This window comes from Heterodontus francisci, chromosome 20 (genome assembly GCF_036365525.1).
Source record: "Heterodontus francisci isolate sHetFra1 chromosome 20, sHetFra1.hap1, whole genome shotgun sequence".
Classification (NCBI taxonomy): domain Eukaryota; kingdom Metazoa; phylum Chordata; class Chondrichthyes; order Heterodontiformes; family Heterodontidae; genus Heterodontus; species Heterodontus francisci.
In genome coordinates, this window is record NC_090390.1 from 39060900 (window position 1) to 39082788 (window position 21889).

Here is a 21889-nt window from a genome sequence, read left to right on the forward strand (position 1 = left end):
CATAATGGCAGACCTGCAAAAGACGAGAGCCATTAGCAAATGTCTACTTCCTATTTCGGTCCAACAAATTTGTCAGGCGCAGATGCAGGATGAATATTGCATCTATGTCCACCAGTATTGCAAACCAGGTTGGCCACAACAGAGTCCCAGTTATAAGAGGATGAAAATCTTGTTCGACACAGAAGACACTTTACCATAGTGAATCATTTGTTAGTTTATAATGAGAGACTGGTGGTTCCAGAGTCATTCCAGGTAGGTACCTTGGAGAAAATACATCAGGGTCATATGGGCAGTATTAAATGTAGAGCACAGACTCAGGCGTCCGTCTGGTAGCCAAGAATATCAAAGGATATGGAAGAAATGATTTCAAATGGTCATGTATGTACAATTCACAAACCGGATCAGAGAGAACCTCTTGACCCAATTCCCAAACAGACAGTGGGAATGTTTGGCGATGGATCTATTCGTCTTTGAGGGAAAATCCTAACTGTGCAGATTACTTTTCAAGGTAGATTGAGGTTAAATGCATGTACAGAAAAATAGCTGAAGCAGTCATTTGAGTGTTAGAAGAAATCTTCGCAACACAGTGGTTAGCACTGCAGCCTCACAGCTCCAGCGACCCGGGTTCAATTCTGGGTACTGCCTGTGTGGAGTTTGCATGTTCTCCCTGTGTCTGCGTGGGTTTCCTCCGGGTGCTCCGGTTTCCTCCCACAGCCAAAGACTTGCAGGTTGATAGGTAAATTGGCCATTATAAATTGCCCCTAGTATAGGTAGGTGCTAGGGGAATATAGGGATAGGTGGGGATGTGGTAGGAATATGGGATTAGTGTAGGATTAGTATAAATGGGTGGTTAATGGTCGGCACAGACTCGGTGGGCCGAAGGGCCTGTTTCAGTGCTATATCTCTCAATCTAAATCTAAATCAAAAACGTGGTATACCTGAACAGATCGTGTCAGATAATGAACACAATTTGCAAACAATTACTTCAAAACTTTGCAGGAATCAGTGGATTTGTATGTATAACAAGTTCCCCTAGGTATCCACAATCTAATGGAGAAGCTGAGCGAGCAGTAGGAGGTATTAAAACACTGCTAAAGAAAAATCAAGAATTCCAACCAGCACTTTTGAGCGACAGAACTTACTCCATTGTTACGCAGATAAGCACTATCCGAAATGTTAATGGGAAGAAAACTAAGGACCAAGCTTCCAATTTTACCCAAGAAATTACTTCCAGGGTTACAAATCCAGGATTATCAGAGTTCAAGACAGAGAAAAGTCTTATCGGAAGAAACAAGCCCACAATTATAGCAGGAAATACAGTACCAGGATCCTACCAAAGTTGTCAGAAGGGCAAAAGTTAGAAAGGTATGGGTACAAGACAAAAAAATGGTGAAGGAGTAATTTCCCCAGAGAGAGAAGCACCAGCGATTTTTCTTAGTGAGAACTTCAGAAGGTACTATACGAAAAAAACAGAAGGAATCTTATTCCTTTACATCAAAGACGTCAATTGGTCATCCATTTGGACGCATCAGATGTCTAACCTGAAATTCAGAAAGCTTAGGTTACTACAAGCCTCAGTGAAGGGTGCCCAAGTCTAGAAACAAGAGCTCAGAAAAAGACTATCGATCTTCCACACCTGACAAGATGATGATCAGGGCGAGTTGTTCTGCCTCCTGACGGATTTAATCTGTTGTCATGCAAGTTTTTTTTGTTTTAAAAACTGAAGGGGATCTATGTGCCTTTAAGACTGAAGTTTTTATTTGCTTTGGGAGCAGTGTGTGCGAGCTGCAAGCCTGTTTCCTCGGCAACAGCAAGAGGGATGTGGTCACATGCTGTATTGTATCAGTTTGACTGTATGTGAAGACTGGCTAGAACTGGTTTGATCTGGCAGACCAGTAAAGTGTGCTCTCCCTGAAGGAAGGATTTGTGTGTCACAGTAGAAAATCTACATTGGCATACAGGCCTACAGAGGAAAAGACCCCTGGAAAGGAATCTTTGCTTTGGAGGTAGCAATTTCCTTTTTACTCCCACCTCTAGGAAGTCTCTGCCTCGGGAGAGCTTTTGTTGCCTTTTGTGTTTCTGGGAGTTCTGAAATTCTCAGTAAAGTTTTTACTGATAGACTGCTAATTCAAAATCTAAATAGGCTTGTTATACTGCTTGTTGCAAGATCTCTGAGATGCATACTGCAGCCGAAGTGCCTTGAACGCCTAACCATCACAGACTGTTAATCAACTCACCTGGAGACTTCGAATAGCATGACTATTCAACTCTGGGGCACCTCAGTGATCTGGGAAAGTAACCAACCAGGATTCATAACCCAGTTTTATTATTCCTAAGAAACAGCTCTAATTTAAAACATTTTATAACAGGTTAACCATTGATTTTTGGATGTATGCGTGTGTGCATGAGAGTTAGGAGGAATAAGACGTTATAAAGTTTTTCAGACATAGATTTATCTCAGTATTTTAGATTTAGTCTATTAATTTGTTGTTTAATGATACCTGGTTTGGTGTGTTTTATTCTGGGGGTTGTTGAAGTGTTTAATTTGGCTAATTTCCAGTAGGTGGGAAAGTTTAATAATATGCTGTGGCCTGTAGAGTAACGGGACTGAATTGACAGTGCATTACTCCCGCCCCAGTTGTAACACTATCAAGTGAGAGACTTGGGGGGAGATGGGGTAGTATGTAAATAATACCAGCCTACATCTTTGTAAATAGTATATTAATTCAGTGTTTAATTGCATTTAGTTGGTGGGCATGAACTAGGGATTCAGTTGTGCTCCTACATATAGGAGCCGACTGAAACTGTGCTTGTTGGGTTTGGAGGTGCATGTTTGTAATGCGTGTGTATGTAAACAGAAAAGCTTAGTGTGCGTAAAGATTAGGCTCCAGTCTATCCTTCACTGACTATCTGGAATAGGACAATCTTGTTCTATCATACTGTATATCAATGTTTTTAAACCATACACAATCTAATTCCCCTTAGAACTAAACACTCTTGATTAAACATAATGTATTTTGTAGTCCAAAAAAATTACCAAGTACTTCTCATTGAAACAGGATGAATTTGGACAGTTCTGTGTAATGGCCACTCCTGTGAAAGAAACAAAGGAACTATTTCAACTGCAGTTATCTAAAGCTTAATTTTAAATCCTACTTAAGCTATCTAAAAATATATATTAAATTCCATATTTAGTGCAGGTCAAAAACTGCTTCTGTCGCACGCAGGAGTAGATTTACATAAGAGCATAAGAACTGGGAGCAGGAGTAGGCAATTCAGCCCCTCGAGCCTGCTCCGCCATTCAATACGATCATGGCTGATCTCATCTCGGCATCAAATCCACTTTCCTGCCCATTCTCCATAACCTTCAACCCTTCACTAATTAAAAATCTGTCCATCTCCTCAAATTTACTCAATGTCCCGGCATCCACTGCATTCTGGGGTAGTGAGTTCCACAGACTCGCAACCCTTTGAGAGAAATAATTTCTCCTCATTTCTGTTTTAAATCTACTACCCCTTATCCTAAAACTGACCTCTCGTTCTAGACTGCCCCACCAGAGAAAACATCCTCTCTACGTCTACTTTGTCAATCCCCTTAATCATTATATATACCTCAATTAGTTTTTATCTCATGCTTCTAAACTCCAGAGAGTAAAGGCCTAAACTGCTCAATCTCTCTTCATAAGACAAGCCCCTCATCTCTGGAATCAATCTAGTGAACCTCCTCTGAACTGCCTCCAATGCAACTACATCCCTCCTCAACTAAGGGGACCAAAACTGTACGCAATACTCCAGGTGTGGCCTCACTAATGCCTTGTACAGTTGCAGCAACATTTCCCTACTTTTATATTCTATTCCTTTAGCAATAAATGCCAAAATTCTATTTGCCTTCCTTATTACCTGCATTCCAGCTTTCTGCGATTCATGCACGAAGATCCCTCTGCACCGAAGCACTCAAGTTCTCTCCATTTGGATAATTTACCTTTTCTATTCTTCTGACCAAAATGGATAACCCCACACTTGTCCACATTAAACTCCATCTGCCAAATTTTGGCCCATTCACCTAACGTATCCATATCCATTTGTAAATTTCTTATTTCTTTATTGCACTTACTTTCCCATGTATTTTAGTGTCATCTGCAAAATTTGGCTTCTATCCCTGCATCCAAATCATTAATATAGATTGTAAATAGTTGGGGCCCGAGGACCAAAACCTGTGGCACCCCACTAGTTACATCTTGCCAACCAGAAAAGGACCCAATTATCCAGAATCTCTGTTTTCTGTTGGTTAGCCAATCCTCTATCCAAGCTAATAAATTGCCCTTAACCCCATGTGATCTTACCTTGTGTATTAACCTTTTATGCGGCACCTTATCAAATGCCTTCTTGAAGTCCAGATATACTACATCTGCAGGATCCCCATTATCCAATTTACTTGTTAATTCTTCAAGGAACTCTAGCAAATTAGTCAAACACGATTTACCCTTCATTAAACCATGCTGACTCTGATGGATTGTGTTTTGACTTTCTAAATGTCCTGTTATTACTTCCTTAATAATGGATTCTAACAATTTCCCAATGACAGATGTTAAACTAACTGGCCTGTAGTTTCCTACTTTCTGCCTCCCTCCCTTTTTGAATAAGGGCATTATGTTAACATTTTTCCAAACCACTGGAACCTTTCCCGCATCCAGGGAATTTTGGAATATTATAACCAATGGATCCACTATCTCCGCTGCCACTTCCTTTTAAGACCCTAGGATGTCGGCTATCAGGCCCTGGGACTTGTCTGCCTTCAATCCCAGTAGTTTGTTCAGTATGTTTTCCTTAGTTGTGATTGTTCTAAGTTCCTCCCTTTCTATAACCTATTTCTATTAGCTTTCCTTTTGTCAATGATACATTGTTAAAAGTTATGTTTGTTGTGTTTACTACTTTGTGTCATTCTAGTTTTTTTTGGCTTCTTGGGATTTTTGAGTTCTTGGGGTTTTTGGCAATTCTGCTTAGTTATAATTGTTCAAAAAAGTGATTAAATGAGTGATCAATATTTTGTATCCTAAATTGTGACACATTCTGTAGATGGAAATATTTTATCTAAATTTCACCAATGTAGTTAAAAGTTATATAATTTAAGAGAATGCCTCTCCTTATCCTAGCTACATTCAATTTGTATAAACAGCAATTTTAATGGTGCATTAAAGTTATTAATCAGCATTTATAGGGCAGGTAATTGAATTATGATATAGAATTAACGGAGGAAGGGATATGTGTTTTTCCCTGGTCATAACTAAAGTTATCTACCCGTTTTTCAACTTAGGTCAACTGTAGCAATTACTTTGTAAAATGTGCTTCAGGATAATACATTTTTCTGACAGACTTGGATTGATTTACCTTTTTAGGTTGTAAAGTGAGACCTGTTGTCATTTAAGTTCCTGAAGTTTGGAAGAAAATTGTCAGAAATGTACTAGCAACTTTTTCAATAGCTATTTTATTTTGCAGGACGCTTGGGACTTAATTTCCCTCACCCAGGAACCGATAACCTTGTGGCACTAAATAATAGTAAGTACTGTTCATGTAATTATTGCGTGTGTTCGAAAAATTTTCCCTGATTTGACCCAGCAGTTTTCATTTAACTTTACTTGAAGGTTTAAAACATAATAAACAGTACACCAGATAATCATCTTGGCACTACAAGTTTTATTCATGGTAGGCACAGATAGTTGCTGTAGTATTTAGTCCATGGATTTGTTTTAACTTGTGCAATTGCTGCATCATGTGACGGGGATAAATTGAGCTGGTTTCACTAAATTACCTGAGATTTCTTTTTGATGTGGAATAAATGTAACATGCTGTTCTATGTCTAGTTCATTTCAATTGAAGAATGCAGTACTATATTGTGGATATGAGTAAGACACAGAATTTACTCTGGTCTTGTCAGGTCCTTGTGATTGGTGGCTCTTAACTCCGTGGATACACTAATCTGCTATACATACAATGTTTCATTTATGAGTTTTTGGCTTTATTGATTAATACCCGATACCACTCCCTTATTTTTGAACAGGAATGCTTGTTAACCATGAAAATTAATAGCTCGTCATGTAAAGCGAGGGCGGTGAAGGATTGGAGAGTGGCAAATGTGCCACCCTTATTCAAAAAAGGATGTAAAGACAGTCCGGACAACTCCAGTCTAGTTATAAGGTTAGGTTGGAAAAGCTGGGATTGTTCTTCTTGGAGCAAAGGAGATTGAGGAGAGATATTATATAGAGGTGTACAAGATTATGACAGGTTTAGTTAAGTTAGACAAGGAAAAGCTTCCCATTAACTGCCCAGATACGATGGACTGAATGGCCTCCTTCTTTGCTGTAACTTTTCTTTGGTTCTAACAGATGGTACAAGGACCAGGGGACACAGATTTTAGGTTTTGGGCTAGAGATACAGGGGGAATGTGAGGAAAAATTTGTTAATTGTGCAGCGAGTGGTAATGACCTGGAACTCGCTGCCCACGAGGGTGGTGGAAGTGGAGACAATCAATGACTTCAAGGAACTTGGATGGCATTTGAAAGAAATAAACTTGCAGGGCTACGGGAATCGAGTGGGGGAGTGGGACTGAATTGCTCTGCGGAGAGCTGGCGGGGACTTGATGAGCCAATGGTCTCCTTCTATTCTGGAAATGCCTCTGGTTGGGGGAAGGATTGAAGAAAGACACTTAAGCATCATCTCGCAGTGGTCTTCCTCAATGTGTGTGCATGTTTATGTATGTATAATTAATTATGGGAGCATAAGTTAATATGTCAATATTACCGGGTACAGGATCTTCAGGCGTGACAGTGTAAAAGAGGAGATGGCATTGCGCTATTGATCAAGGAGTCAATTACTGCAGTAAGGAGAGATGATATGTTAGAAGGTTCCTCAAATGAGGCCATATGGCTAGAACTTAAAAACAAAAAGGGGGCAATCACTTGGCTGGGAGTGTAGTACAGGCCTCCAAACAGTCAGGGAGTGATAGAGGAGCAGATATGTAGGCAAATCTCAGAAGTGTAAAAATAATATGGTAATAATAGTAGGGGATTTCAACTTCCCCAATATCAACTGGGATAGGCTTAGTAAAAAAAGGCTTAAAGGGTGTGGAATTCTTAAAATGCATACAGGAGAGCTTTTTGAGCCAGCACGTAGAAAGTCCTATAAGAGAAGGGGCAGTACTGGACCTAATCCTAGGGAATGAAGCTGGACAAGTGGTAAAGTGTCAGTGGGTGAGCATTTTGGGGATAGTGACCCTACCTCTGTAAGATTTAAGGTAGTTATGGAAAAGGACAAAGAGGGACCGGAAATAAAAGTACTGAATTGGGGGAAGGCCAATTTCAATATGATAAAACAGGATCTGGCCAAAGTGGACTGGGAGCAGCTACTTGTAGGAAAGTCCACATCAGTCCAGTGGGTGTTATTCAAAAAAGAAATTGTGAGAGTTCAGGGCCAACTTGTTCCCATAAAGGTGAAGGGTAGGACCAACAGGTCCAGGGAGCCCTGGATGTCAAGGGATCTAGAGGATTGGATAAGGGGAAAAAAAAGGATGCTTATGGCAGATTCAGAGTGCTGAAAACAGCAGAGGCCCTAGAGAACTATAGAAAATGCAGGGTGGCACTTAAAAAAAAAAAGTAATTAGGAGAGCAAAGAGGGGACATGAAAAAACACTGGCAGGCAAGATAAAGTAAAATCCTAAGGCATTTTGTAAGTACATTAAGGGCAAGAGGATAACCAGGGAAAGAGTAGGGACCAAAGTGGCAATCTGTGTGTGGAGTCAGAGGACATAGGTGAGGTTTTAAATCATTATTTGTCATCAGTGTTCACTATGGAGAAGGACGATGTGCGTGTAGAGATCAGGGAGGGGAATTGAGATATACTTGAACCAATTAGCATTGAAAGGGAGGAAGTAGCTGTTTTAGCGGGCTTAAAAGTGGGTAAATCCCCAGGCCCAGATGAGATGTATCCCAGGCTGTTATGTGAGGCCAGGGAGGAGATAGCAGCAGCTCTGACATAAATTTTCAAATGCTCTTTGGCCACAGGAGAGGTACCAGAGGACTGGAGGACAGCGAATGTGGTACCATTATTCAAGAAGGGTAGCAGGGATAAACCAGTAATTACAGGCCAGTGAGTCTAACATCAGTGGTAGGGAAACTATTGGAAACATTTCTGAGGGACAGGATTAATCTTCAGTTGGAGTGGCAGGGGTTAATCAGGAATAGTAAGCATGGCTTTGTCAGTGGGATTGAATTTTTCGAGGAGGTGACTAGATGTGTAGATGAGGGTAAAGCAGTTGATGTAGTCTACCTGGGCTTCAGTAAGACTTCTGATAATTTCCCACATGGGAAATTGGTTAAGAAGGTAAGAGCCAATGGGATCCAAGGCAATTTGGCAAATTGGATGCAAAATTGGCATGGTGGCAGAGGGTGATGGGAGAGGGTTGTTTTTGCGAGTGGAAGCTTGTGACCAGTGGTGTACCAGAGTGCTCGGTGCTGGGATCCTTGCTGTTTGTAGTGTACATTAATGATTTAGACGTGAATATAGGAGTTAAGATTGGTAGATTCGCAGATAACGCGAAAGTTGGTGTCGTAAATAGTGAGGAGGAAGGCCTTAGATGACAGGACGATATAGATGGGCTGGTGAGATGGGCGGAGCAGTGGCAAATGGAGTTTAATCCTGAGAAGTGAGAGGTGATGCATTTTGGAAGGATTAACAAGGCAAGGGAATATACAATGGATGGTAGGACCCTAGGAAGTACAGAGGATCAGAGGCACCTTGGTGTACTAGTCCAGAGATCACTGAAGGCAGCAGCACAGGTAGATAAGGTGGTTAGGAAGGCATACAGGATTCTTGCCTTTATTAGCCGAGGCATAGAATATAAGAGCAGGGAGGTTATGATGGAGCTGTATAAAACGCTAGTTAGGCCACAGCTGGAGTATTGTGTACAGTCCTGGTCACCACACTATAGGAAGGATGTGATTGTACTGGAGAGGGTGCAGAGGAGATTCACCAGGATATTGCCTGGGCTGGAGCATTTCAGCTATGAAGACAGACTAGACCGACTAGGGTTGTTTTCTTTCGGGCAGAGAAGGCTGAGCAGGCACCTGATTGAGGTATACAAAATTGAGGGGCATTGATGGGATAGATAGGAAGAAACATTTTCCCTTAGCGGAGGTGTCAATAACCAGGGGGCAAACATTTAAGGTGAGGGGATTTGAGGAAAATCTTTTTAACCCAGAGGGTGGTTTGAAACTGGAATACACTGCCTGAAGGGGTGTTAGAGGCAGGAACCCTCAACATTTAAGAAATATTTAGATGAGCACTTGAAACACCATAGCATACAAGGCTATGGGCCAAGTGCTGGAAAATGGGAATAGAATAGTTAGGTGCTTGATGGCTGGCACGGACATGATGGGCTGAAGGGCCTGTTTCTGTGCTGTATAATGCTATGACTCTCTTTCTTGACAGCTTTATTAAAAAATCTGACATGGCTATACAAAATTGTTACCACCTTTTCATATTTGATTGGGCCCTCCTGGTGTTTTACTTTTGCCCTTTCAAGATATTAAGTTTAGATACAAGAATAACTATATTCATGTGCTTTGAACTTAAAATTTTTGTCATCTTGTGGTCTCAAATCATACTTTTTGTGTTTAAAGTTAAGTGATCTTTATCACTTCAGCCAGCTACTCAAAGAAACAGCACTGGTCAAAGCCATCCCTTAGCTCAAAATCCTCCTGGCATCAGAAGAGTATGAAAGCTTGGGGCTCTTGTTCTGGTACTAATGGCAACAGAGCAAAAGTCACTAAAATGGATCAGTATTTCAACCAATGCAAAATTCCATCAGAAACAGCAAAACAAAACTGGTCTTAGTGAATATGAGCACCATCCATAACTTTTTTTTATTCGTTACTGGGATGTGGTTGTCGCTGGCTAGGCCAGCATTTTTTACCCATCCCTGGTTGCACTTGAGAAGGTGGTGGTGAACTGCAGCAGTCCATGTGGGGTAGATACAAACAGTGCTGTTAGGAAGGGAGTTCCAGGATTTTGACACCGCGACAGTGAAGGAACAGCAATATAATTCCAAGTCAGGATGGTTTGTGGCTTGGAGGGGAACATGCAGGTGGTGGTGTTCCCATGCATCTGCTGCCCTTGTCCTTATAGGTGTTAGAGGTCGCAGGTTTGGAAGGTGCTGTCGAAGGAGCCTTGGTGCATTGCTGCAGTGTATCTTGTAGATGGTACACACTGCTGCCACTGTGTGTCGGTGGTGGAGGGAGTGAATGTTGTGGATCGGGTGCCAATCAAGTGGGCTGCTTTGTCCTGGATGGTGTTGAGCTACTTGAGTGTTGGAGCTGCACCCATCCAGGCACGTGGAGAATGTTCCATCACACTCAGTCAGAGTTATACAGCACGGAAACAGGCCCATCGTGCTCATGCCGGCCAGCAAGCATCTATCTATTCTCATCCCCTTTTCCAGCACTTGGCCCGTAGCCTTGTATGCTATGGCGTTTCAAGTGCTCATCCAAATACTTCATAAATGTTGTGAGGGTTCCTGCCTCTACCACCCCTTCAGGCAATGTGTTCCAGATTCCAACCGCCCTCTGGGTCAAATTTTTTTTCCTCAAATCCCCTCTAAACCCCCAGCCCTTTAACTTAAATCTATACCCCCTGGTTAGTGACACCTCCGCTAAGGGAAAATGTTTGTTGCTATCCTATCTATGCCCCTCATAATTTTGTATACCTCAATCAGGTCCCCCCTCAGCCTTCTCTGCTCCAAGGAAAACAACCCTAGCCTATCCAGTCTCTCTTCGGAGCTGAAATGCTCCAGCCCAAGCAACATCCTGGTGAATTTCCTCTACACCTTCTCCAGTGCAGTCACATCCTTCCTATAGTGTGGTGACCAGAACTGCGCGCACAACTCCAGCTATGGCCTAACTAGTGTTTCATACAGCTCCATCATAACCTCCCTGCTCTTATATTCTATGCCTCGGCTAATAAAGGCAAGTATCCCTTTTGCATTCCTAACCACCTTATCTACCTGTGTTGCTGCCTTCAGTGATCTATGGACCAGTACACCAAGGTCCCTCTGTACTTCCTCGGGTCCTGCAATCTAAGGCTTTCCTCCTCACTATTTACGACGACACCAATTTTCGTGTCATCTGTGAACTTACTGATCATACCTCCTATATTCATGTCTAAATCATTAAAGTACACTACAGATAGCAAGGGTCCCAGCACCGAGCCCTGCGGTACACCACTGGTCACAGGCTTCCAATCGCAAAAACAACCCTTGACCATCACCCTCTGCCTCCTGCTACTAAGCCAATTTTGGATCCAGTTTGCCATATTGCCCTGGATTCCATCTGCTCTTACTGTCTTGACCAATATCCCATGCGGGACCTTATGAAAAGCTTTACTGAAGTCCATGTCAACTACATCACCTGTTTTATCCTCATCTACACACATGGTCACCTCGTCGTAAAATTCAATCAAATTTGTTAGACATGACCTCCCCCTGACTAAGCCATGCAGACTATCCTTGATTAAATCCTGCCTCTCCAAGTGGAGATTAATCGTGTCCCTCAGAATTTTTTCCAACTCCTGACTTGTGCCTTGTGGACAAACTTTGGGGAAGTCAGGAGGTGAGTTACTTGCCAGGGGATTCCTAGCTGCTGACCTGCTCTTGTTTCCATGGTATTTATATGGCTACTCCTATTCAGTTTCTGGCCCATGGTTATCCCCAGAATGATTTTGGGGATTCAGCGCCCGTAATGCAATTGAATGTCAAGGGGAGATGGATAGATGCTCTCTTGTTGGAGAAGGTCATTGCCTAGCACTTGTGTGGCACAAAACCTATTTGCCACTTCTCAGCCCAAGCCTGGATATTGTCCAGTTCTTGCTGCATTTCTACACGGACTGCTTCAGTATCTGAGGAGTCGCAAATGGTGCTGAACATTGTGCAATCATCAGCGAACATCCCTACTTCTGACCTTGTGATTGAAGGAAGGTCATTGATGAAGCAACTGAAGATGGTTGGGCCTAAGACACTACCCTGAGGAACTCCTCCATTGATGTCCTGGAGCTGAGATGATTGACCTCCGACAACCACAACCATCTTTTGCACTAGGTAGGACTCCAACCAGCGGAGAGTTTTCCCCAATTCCCATTTTATCCAGTTTTGCTCGGATTCCTCAAGTTCAGCTCTTTTTTGTGTGTGTTTGAACCAAGGCTGTAATGAGGACAGGAACTGTGACCCTGGCAGAACCCAAACTGAGCGTCCACTGAGCAGGTTATTTCTGAGAAGTAAAGGGTGAAAAATATGAAGTCCTAACCTAGGAATCAATGATTATACATTTGCATCATTAGATTATGGATGCCTAAAGACTTACCCTTAAGGTGTACAAACATGTTTATGCAGATTGCTGGTACTACATATGTAACTCTTCACTAAGCCTCAATTTATTAACATGTTACAGGTAAAGCTTTACCAGTTCACATAGAACGGACAACATAACAACTGGTCATTTGGCCCATTTGATCCATGCAATGGGTTCTGCTGCAGTCTGCAAATTTCATTATGAAGAGATTTATACGCTTTAGTAGGAGTATCAAAATTTTCCCAAATTAATTACCTGGCTTCACTAGTGTGGTTGGGGAGGTTTTAAACTAAACTGGAGGATAATCGGCACCAGCATACAGAAGTAGAAGAATAAAGTGCATAAAGGAGTGAAATGGGAGATAGTACTAGAGAAGGAAGAATTATCACATTAGCTAGGAGCAGATTAAGAAGGACTACGAGGTATACAAAAACAGGTTTACAATGCATGTATTAAACGCACTAAGTGTGATGAATAAGGTTGGTGAGCGACAAGCACAAATAGCTGTATAGGAATATGATCTAGAGGCAATAATGGAGTGTGGCTTAAAAATGGAAAGGACTGGGTACTTGAATATTCAAGAATAAAAAATGTTCAGATAAGATAGGGAAGGGGAAAAGGGAGGCGGGATAGTAGTACTGATTAGGGATGACGTGTTTTTGGAAAGGGAGGATGACCTTGGGGCAAAGACCAAATCTATTTGGTTTGAGTTGAGAAGGAAAAAGGGTATGATTACGCTACTGGGGATGTTTATAGACCTTCAAATAGTGGGAGAAAGTGGTAGAGCAGCAAATCTGCAGGGAAATCAGATGTGCAAGAACTATAGAGTGGTGATATTTGGGGAATTCAATTGCCCAAATATGGATTTGGGATAATGTCAGAGTAAAGAAGGGGAAAGAATTTCTGAAATGTGTTCAGGAGAACTTTCTTGATCTTTAACTTCTTGGCCCAACCATAAAGAAGGCATTGCTGGATCTGGTGCTGAGAAATGAGGTAGGCCAAGTGGACCAAGTGTCTTGGTGGAACACTTGGGTAAGAGTGAACATCGTATCATAAGATTTAGAATAGTAATGGAGAAGAGAAAGGAACAATCTAAAGTAGCAACAAGAAATGCTGGAAATACTCAGCAGGTCTGGCAACATCTGTGGGGAGAGAAGCAGAGTTAATGTTTCAGGTCAGTGACCCTTCTTTTAGGGTGGGAGAATGGGACTGATTGGAATGCTCCACAGAGAACTGGCATGGTTTCAATGGGCCAAATGGCCAACTTCTGTGCCTGATGACTTTTTGACGTTGACTTAGATTACCCTTCTCTTCCTTCTTGAAGAAGGGTGTCACGTTGGCTACTCTCCAGTCTCTGCTTAATTTTCATATCTCAGCATTTAAAAATTGTAACCAGACCTCCTCCTATCTTATCTCTAATTTCTTCCAGTGAACTAGGATGCATGCCATCAGGGCCCAGTGACACATCTACTGCATTTTTTTCAGAACCAATTCCTTCTCCACAATTGTCTCTCTGAATTATTCCATGCTCTTATCTAGTAGATCGGTGTTCTCACTTTCACCATTGTTGCTAAAACAAAATTCAAAATATTCATTTAATATCTGCAGCATACTGTCTTTCAGATGAGACTTTAAACTGAAGCTGCTTCTGCCTGCTCAGGTGGATGTAAAAGATCCCATGGCACTATCTTGAAGAAGAGCAAGGGGAGTAATCCCCAGTGTCCTAGTCAATATTTATCCCTCAAACAACATCACAAATAACAGATTATCTGGTCATTATCACCTTGCTGTTTGCTGTGCGCAAAATTGGCTGCCACATTTCCTAAATTACAACGTCTACACTTCAAAAACTATTTAAATGGCTTTAATACAAGTCTTTGTTTTTCTTTTCAATAGCAGATAACACGGAAATCCTTAGTCTAGTTTGCATGATCATGCTGATCCATTCCTACTGAGGCATTGCAAGGAAAGTTCAGTTTGTCTTGACCCAATGACGTCACCTTTCTTGTCACTTGATTCATTGAGTAATGGGAGGGATGAATTGAAATTAAGGGTGGAATTTTATGCTCGCCCCCGTGGCAGTTTGGAAGCAGACAGAGCATAAAATTAATGGGATGGTAGCCTATGAATGGCTTTCTCACCCCACTGCAATTGAGGCCCTTAACTGGGTAATTAATCACTAATTAAGGTCCTCTTCCCGCCGCAGCCACAATTATTTGTGCGGCGGGCGGCCCTGTCACCGCACGCAAAGCATGGGATGCAAAACTGCGCAGGCTGCTTCCTGGCTGTCGGGGGGTGGTGGGGGGTTCCTTCTTTCAAAGGCACTTAGTGTTTGAACAAAGGACCCAGCATTACGAAGGGGGGGTGGCCCGCTGAGGGCTACCTCCCCCGCCCTATCTGCCAACCCCCTCTCCCAACCCCCCCCTGGACCCTCACCCTGTGAGACTCCTCCTACCCTGACCTACCTTAAGTGTAGTTCCAGCGCTGCTGCTCGGTGTCTGGTCATTGCAGCTGCTAGCCTCTGATTGGCCTGGAGCTCTGAAAGGCCAGGACTTCTGGCAACAGGGTCCTAAATTTTACGAAAGGCCTGTCGCTGCCAAGTGAAGTGCCTCATTGACATTAATTCTGCACTTTCCGTACAAGAGGCGATGCAGGGATCACGGCGTCAGTTTCCCCCGATGACGAGGCCCCCTCTGCCAGCATAAAATTCCACCCTTGGTGAAATATTCAGAGCTATAATAAGTATCTAGTTGTATTAATTACACTTTGGGGCCAGTATCTGGTGAATGTGGCCATGTGGTGGAAAGTAGGGAATATTAGTTGTAGTCAGACTATTAACCTGCAGTAAATTTGAGTGACTTGCTGTCATTGATTACGTGGTGGTAAGTGCACATTTATTCCTTATTTATATTTCTCAAACATCAACTTGTATTTGGTTGCAGTGTTTTGGATTTTGTTTTGGGCGATTAAGTGGTCATCAAAATGCCATGTTTGTGCAACATTTTTTGCTTGATCAGCCAGTGGTTTAAAAAAAAAAAATGTTTTTGCTTGCCAGCCCCAATTTTCTGTCCACTAAAGTGGATGAATGAGGAACCAGAATATTTACCCCTTTGCTTCCACTAAAAGGAATGAATTCATAATTTCTCTTAAGAGCAAGTATTTTCCAAATACATACATCAGTTTTAAAATCCAGACCTGTATTAAGTCATTTTTGAATGTGATGACAGGACACTGTACTGGAGTTTTCAGTTTTTGACTTGAATGGCATGATCTGTTCTGCTGAAAGCCAATATGGCTGCTTTGAGAAATGTATGAAGCACAAGTTTAAAAAACATACACCCACAATTGTTCTAATTAACAATGATGTTTTCTTTCCAGCAGCTTGAAGATAGGAAGCAGAGCCAGTGCCAATCCCTGTAGGTTTAATTTCAGTGCCAGCCCACCAGACTCTGATTAACCACATTACAGTTGATTCCTTTTGTGACTAAAGCAGACTAGAAAACAACTTTAAAAGCAGTATGAAATGCTGAGAATAAAGCATCTGTTTAACTAAGGTGGAAAACTATTTCAAATGAGTAATTCTTGAATGCATGTGTCAATAAAATTTAATTGGAGTCAAAATATAATCTTCAGATGACAGGCTAGCCAACATAATTTATATACTTGGGTCCTGCTGTGAGTAACTGAGTATCTACAGTTGGGTTTTATTTTCCTGTTTTACAGATTTTTCTTTATATCTGTTTATTTGAATTAGAGGTTGAAAGCTGAAGAACTGTCTAATAGGTTTTAGGTGACGTTCTGCTTAAGATTCAGGCACTTGGAAATGTTACTTTTACTTGCTAGTTAACGGATTCTCAGAACAGCGCAGAGTAATTTCCAGAAGAAAATTGGAGTCAGTACTCTTCTGCACCTCAGCGTAACAGTGCAAGCTCTTATTGCAAATTTGGCCCAAGCTGTCCATTACGTTAAATTAATGGACAGAAAATAATGAAGTTGCATCAGAGCTTTCAACAAGGGCCTCTGCTCTGCCAAGCTCTTCACACCTGGGTGCTGAAGAAGAAACCTGCCTCATTTCTTTATTGAGAAGCATCAAAGTGCCACCTGCTCATATTTCTTATTTAAATTTATCCTAAATAATTGTAGAATGTCTTCAGTCCTCTCAAATGAACCTAGGGTATATGTTTTTCTCTCTCTTTCACCACTGTATTTCTGATCTGTTCAAATTATGTGCCATTTATCTCAATTGATTTATGCTGCATAGAGAAAATTGATCCACTTACAACACTGAAAATACTCACAGAAACCCATGCCGTGTTTGAGTTGCAGTCCTCTGCCTGCCTTTTGTGTTGACTAATTCTTTGCGTTCCAACTAGGAAAACACTCCTTCAGTTTTCCTCATAATAATTGGTCTCAGTTGTTCTAATGCACCTGTATTCATTTATTCTGGCAGCTGATAGAACAGTTTCAGTGTAGAGGCAATTCTGTTTCCATGGAAAGTAAGGTACGGGAAGTAAATCAAAACACAATTTCATAGCCCAAAGAAGTCCAATCTAATGAGTGAGCGATTTCATTTTGTTGCATTTTTAGCAACACTCAAATCTATGGGGAAAAACCAGTTTCTGCTACTACTCATCAACTGATTCTACACAGCATTGCTGTTTTGAGTTGTTACTTTTAGAATTTTAAATCTATAATTCTATTTAAAATTTTTGTTAGAGTTTACTTGTGAAGGTACTGCAAGTTTAGGGATCGAGAATAATCCAAACGTACATTTGGTTTCCTGTTTCTTTTACCCAAGACTTAAGTTTGATTTATTAACTAATTAGTATTATTGTGATGGATTACACTTGAATACAAGTGAAATCAGGTGTTGCAAGGTTCTCATTTAGTAAATTGCTCATCTGTTTTCCTAGTCAATTATGCACAATTACGGTTCCTTTCTATATAAATGAAGATCTTTTCACGTAGCTGAGACCCTTCCATTGTACATAATACTTTCTAGATTGCATTAATGGTTTGACAACTGTATTCATAAAATGAAAACTAGTTTCTAAGTTGCGTTTTTTAAGAAAAGCAGCTTCTCGTATTAAGATGAAGAATGCAGCATTTGTCTCTTTTTTTTTTGATACTTGCTTTAATGTGAGTGTGTTTTCAGATTGCATAGTAGCTGGAAAGCATTTCTCCCTGTAGTTTCTGTTGACAGATATGTGGTTCATTTCACAGAAAATAATTGCGATCACTCATGATTCTAAAGTTACCTGACTTGCTAATCTGTAAGCAAGCAGTCATGGTAGAATGGAAGCTATTGCCAGATGTGATTGCATTATCTATAATATAATGGCTAACCATATACTTGTTTTTGGAAAAGCTTCATCAGTGGTACACTTTTGATGAAACTGGCTGCATTTTATAAAATTACAAACTTGCATTTTTGTGGCAATTGGGTCATCCTGAAGAAGTATTTTTATATATCTAATATTTTGGACACCACATTGTATTGATAGCAATTTTAGATCTAATTGCACTTTTATTTCTATGATTATCTGATTCTATTTTGAAGAACAAGATCTTAATGAAGTGCTTATCTGTACATCAAAAATTAAATTCAATAATTCAGAAAACAGTGTTTTACTTTGGAAGTGATAGTTGTGATCAGAGGTAAATGCAACAAAATTTTAACAGCACAGCTCCCTCTCACTCCCCTCCTTTTACCCCCCCCTCGCTTCCCTCCTTTTACCCCCTCCCCTCCTTTTACCCCCTTTCTCTTCCCCCCCTTTACCCCCTTTCTCTCCCCCCCCCTTTACCCCCTCTCTCTTCCCCCATCCCTTTTACCCCCCTCTCGCTTCCATCCCTTTTACCCCCCTCTCGCTTCCCTCCTTTCACCTCCCTCTTGCTTCCCTCCCTTTTATCCCCCTCTCTCTTTCTTCCCCCCCCCCCCCCCACCACTCCCCTACTCTCTGTGACCTTACCGCCACTCTCGCTGTAGTCTCCCCCCACCAACCCCCCAACCTCTCCGGCCTTCCCATCAACCCCCCACCCCTGCCGGTGGCCTTGTCCGCTAGAATTTCTCCATTTTTTTACTATCTGGGTTTCGTAGGTAATCCGAAAAAAACATGAGTGAAAACTTGAGCAATACCTTGGATGGAGGGAAAAATGGGAGCCCAGTTGACCCTTAACACTGTTGGGAGCCTCTTGCCAGCTAGCATAAGTACAGTAGAAGATTGTTGGCTGCATTTGACATAAGTGCGGTGAGGGGCGTGGCGTAAGTTTTTGGTATAGAGGAGGTGATAAAACTAATGGGGAAAATCAACATTTCCTGTGTTATAACAGAGCGTTTATAAAACTTAATTCGGTTTGTAACAACAGGCAAAGTTTTTTGCATTGAACTGATCCATAGCATCTGAATCATGTGTGCATATTGTTACAAGTTTTCAATTTTTAACAGAAGGTTACAGGCCTACCCACTATTTTCTCTGTTTACATGCAGCAAGGACATTTGGGCGACGAAGAGGTAAAGAAATCTTTAATACTCACTGTTTGCTTGTCAAATTTAGTAATATTTCAGTGCTATACTGGACTGATAAACAATTTTCATTTGCTTGCGTAAATATTTTGGTTGATTGGCATGATTTTTTTGGCCTTTTGTGATCACCACTGATGCTATAGTGAGCATTTAACAGTTTGAAATTAGTAGCTTGCAATTTGATGCTTTGAAATTTCTTTCATAAATCTTGACACAAGTGGTTGTGTTTTTAAATTTGTAAAATCATGGAATCAAGCTGCCTGTTTTTAATTGTGGCTGAAGAAATAATTCTTGCTGAATATCAGCTGCAAAGAAACACAGTTGTGAGTTTGCCTTTGAGCTTGGTATTTTATTTCAGTAAACGCAATTGTTTTTGTTTCTTCAGGCAATTTTTAAAAATTCATGCCATGGTATCCAGAGGGAGGTGCTGAGTGCAAACCAGGTGCTTCCCCACAGAGGAGAAAAAGGAATCTGTGGCAGAATCACCCTGGGCCACTTGAGGCTTTATTTGCCTGCTCACCTTCTCCATCTGAATATTGAGAGGTATAGGAACCCTTGAAAAGAATGTTTTAAATCGCTGTTTCTATGGCGGGTTTAAGATAAATTTTCTAAAACATTTTCTCTCGTGAGTAACTTTCCTTTGGACCACATTCATTTGTGTGGGCAAGATGGTCTGGGAGATGTACTTCAGGCGTCATAGTCACCAGCTTTCAAAGGTCAGATGTTGAGGGGCATTTGTTCTTTCCCTGTTGTAGTAATTGAGTTTACATAGACATACTATCTTGCGTCAGGGTGGCAGCTGTAACTCAGCTGGCAGAACTTTGCCTCTGTGCTGCAAGGTTCCAAGTTCAAGTTCCACTCCAGGGCTTCGGCACAAGCTCAAGGCTGACACTCCAGTACAGTACTGAGAGCGTACTGCACTTTCAGGGGTGGCAGCTTTCAGATGAGATGTTCAACCGAGGCCCCATCTGCCTGCTCTGATGGATATAAAAGACCCCATGGCATTATTTTGAAGAAGAGCAGGGGAGTTATCCCTGGTGTCCTGGCCAATATTTATTCCTCAATAAGATCACAAAAACATTATCTGGCCATTATCATGTTGCTGTTTGTATGCACAAATTGGCTGCTGCATCTCCTATATTTAGAACAGTGACTACACATCAAAAAGTGCTTCATTGCCTGTAAAGCACTTGCAGCCATCCAGTGGTCGTGGAAAGTGCTACATTAATGCAAGTCTTTTCTTTTTTCAATTGGCCTATAGGTTATTAGGAACAAGCCACTTAATTGATGTTGGAGTTCAAGTACTTTTGTTTTAATACTGCCAGCAGAATGGTTTAGCCAAGTTACTTAACTCTTTTGCATCAGAAACTCTTGCTTTTTTCCCCCGTACAGATCTGTCTATTTAAGTTCAAGTTATTTTTAAATTTTTGGTAGATTAAGTATATCTTTATAGAATTTAAGTGCTCTTTTAAGAGCTGCACTTGACTTTAGAATGCATTAGACGAATTGAGTTGTGTCAAGAATCTCTGCTGCAACTTTGTCTACTAATGATGACAGTAAACAGATTTCTAAAAAGATAATCTGTTAAATGATCACAGTACTGTGAAGGCTTCAGTTCAGTACAGCTGATTTGAAGGACCTATCAAAAATAAAAGGTTGACCTTCATATTTATTTTGTCTGTAGGGTGATAGGCTTGGCCTACATATCAGAGCATTAAGTTTGATGAGTTTACTATTATGTGAAGACTTTTCACACTTAAAGTGATGTAACTTTCTAAGAATTATTAAAAATAAGTTTTGTTTTTGCTTAATGTAAGCACAAAAATCTCTTCCATAACTCTAAGGTCCCTAATGTTCTTGTTATTTCAAATCAAGTTAAAATGATAAGACACCTAACTGCAGACTCTCTTGTATTGGATGCCAGTCGGTATGGCTTGGTAAGTGATGAGGGGGGAGATTTGAATCTTCAGGATGGAGTTTTCCCTCTCTGGTTGAAATGGGATACGTTGTTGGTGAAAATGCTCCACAAAGCAGCCTAACTGAGAACTATCTAGTGAGCAGTGGTGACGTTTGAGACTTGGCCATTTTGGTGAGGATGTTTCTCTACTTATAAATGTTCAGCTGCTTCAAGATGGCTAAATTTTTTTTGCAGGCAAACCAATACTGTTGGTAAAATGGAAATTCTAAATGAAAGGTGTCTAATCAATTCCAAACACTTAATTGTGAAAGAACTGTCCAAATTAAAATACACAACCCTCCCCTTTCACCTGGCCCAAAGTGGCTCATTGGGTTAATGCCTTGAGTGGTTTATCATCGAGTCACTTAGATCCGGATAGGGTTGGGTATGGCTATGAGCGACTGCCAGTGATCTGTAATTTTTTGATGTTTGTTAACACAACTTGCATGTGATGGTTCTCCAGCATCACATTCAAACTAACAACTGCAGCTTGTGGAACCCTACCCTGCTATGTTTTGCCACTTTCAGTAGTGATGGTGTAAAGTGAGAAAATGGGAGAAGCACATTTTCCACTCTTAATTGATCACTAAATCTTATTAAATTTGTCCCAAGCTACTATAACAGGAACAAATTCTTCAACATAATTTCTAAAATTAATTAATTCTAAAATTCAATTCCAGTAACTGGAATTAAAAGGTAAGAAATTATAGAAGTGGAATTGACTACCGTTTATAGCAGTGTCTCTGTTGGTCTATAGGTATGTTGAAGTAGTTGGTTTAACACCAGAGAATATAGCTTTTATTTCACAGCTTCAAAAGAGTTTTACAAGGCCACATTCAAAACATTTGTATTGGCTGTACTTATTACTTTCAGTTTAAATATTATACTAGTGTACATTTATTGGACACCTTTATATATTTATATCTTATTTTTAAAATGCTTTCAGTAATAGCCTATGGCTAGTTGGAATTTAGAAATCCTGTATAGTGTGCATTGATGCCAGGAAAGGCACATTTG

The 21889-nt window shown here is 40.9% G+C and overlaps 1 protein-coding gene across 7 annotated transcripts in view; it reads left to right on the forward strand.

Moving 5' to 3' along the window:
* cpeb3 (cytoplasmic polyadenylation element binding protein 3) overlaps nt 1-21889 on the forward strand; it is a 190016-nt gene that overhangs the window by 40755 nt on the left and 127372 nt on the right. For 4 of the 7 annotated variants that reach the window (XM_068052638.1, XM_068052637.1, XM_068052642.1 and 1 more), the window contains exons 4-5: nt 5497-5556; nt 18838-18903. In XM_068052638.1, coding sequence (XP_067908739.1) covers nt 5497-5556; nt 18838-18903 — 126 coding nt within the window. The remainder of the gene's footprint in view (nt 1-5496; nt 5557-18837; nt 18904-21889) is intronic. The other 3 variants (XM_068052640.1, XM_068052643.1, XM_068052641.1) reach the window with 2 other exon arrangements.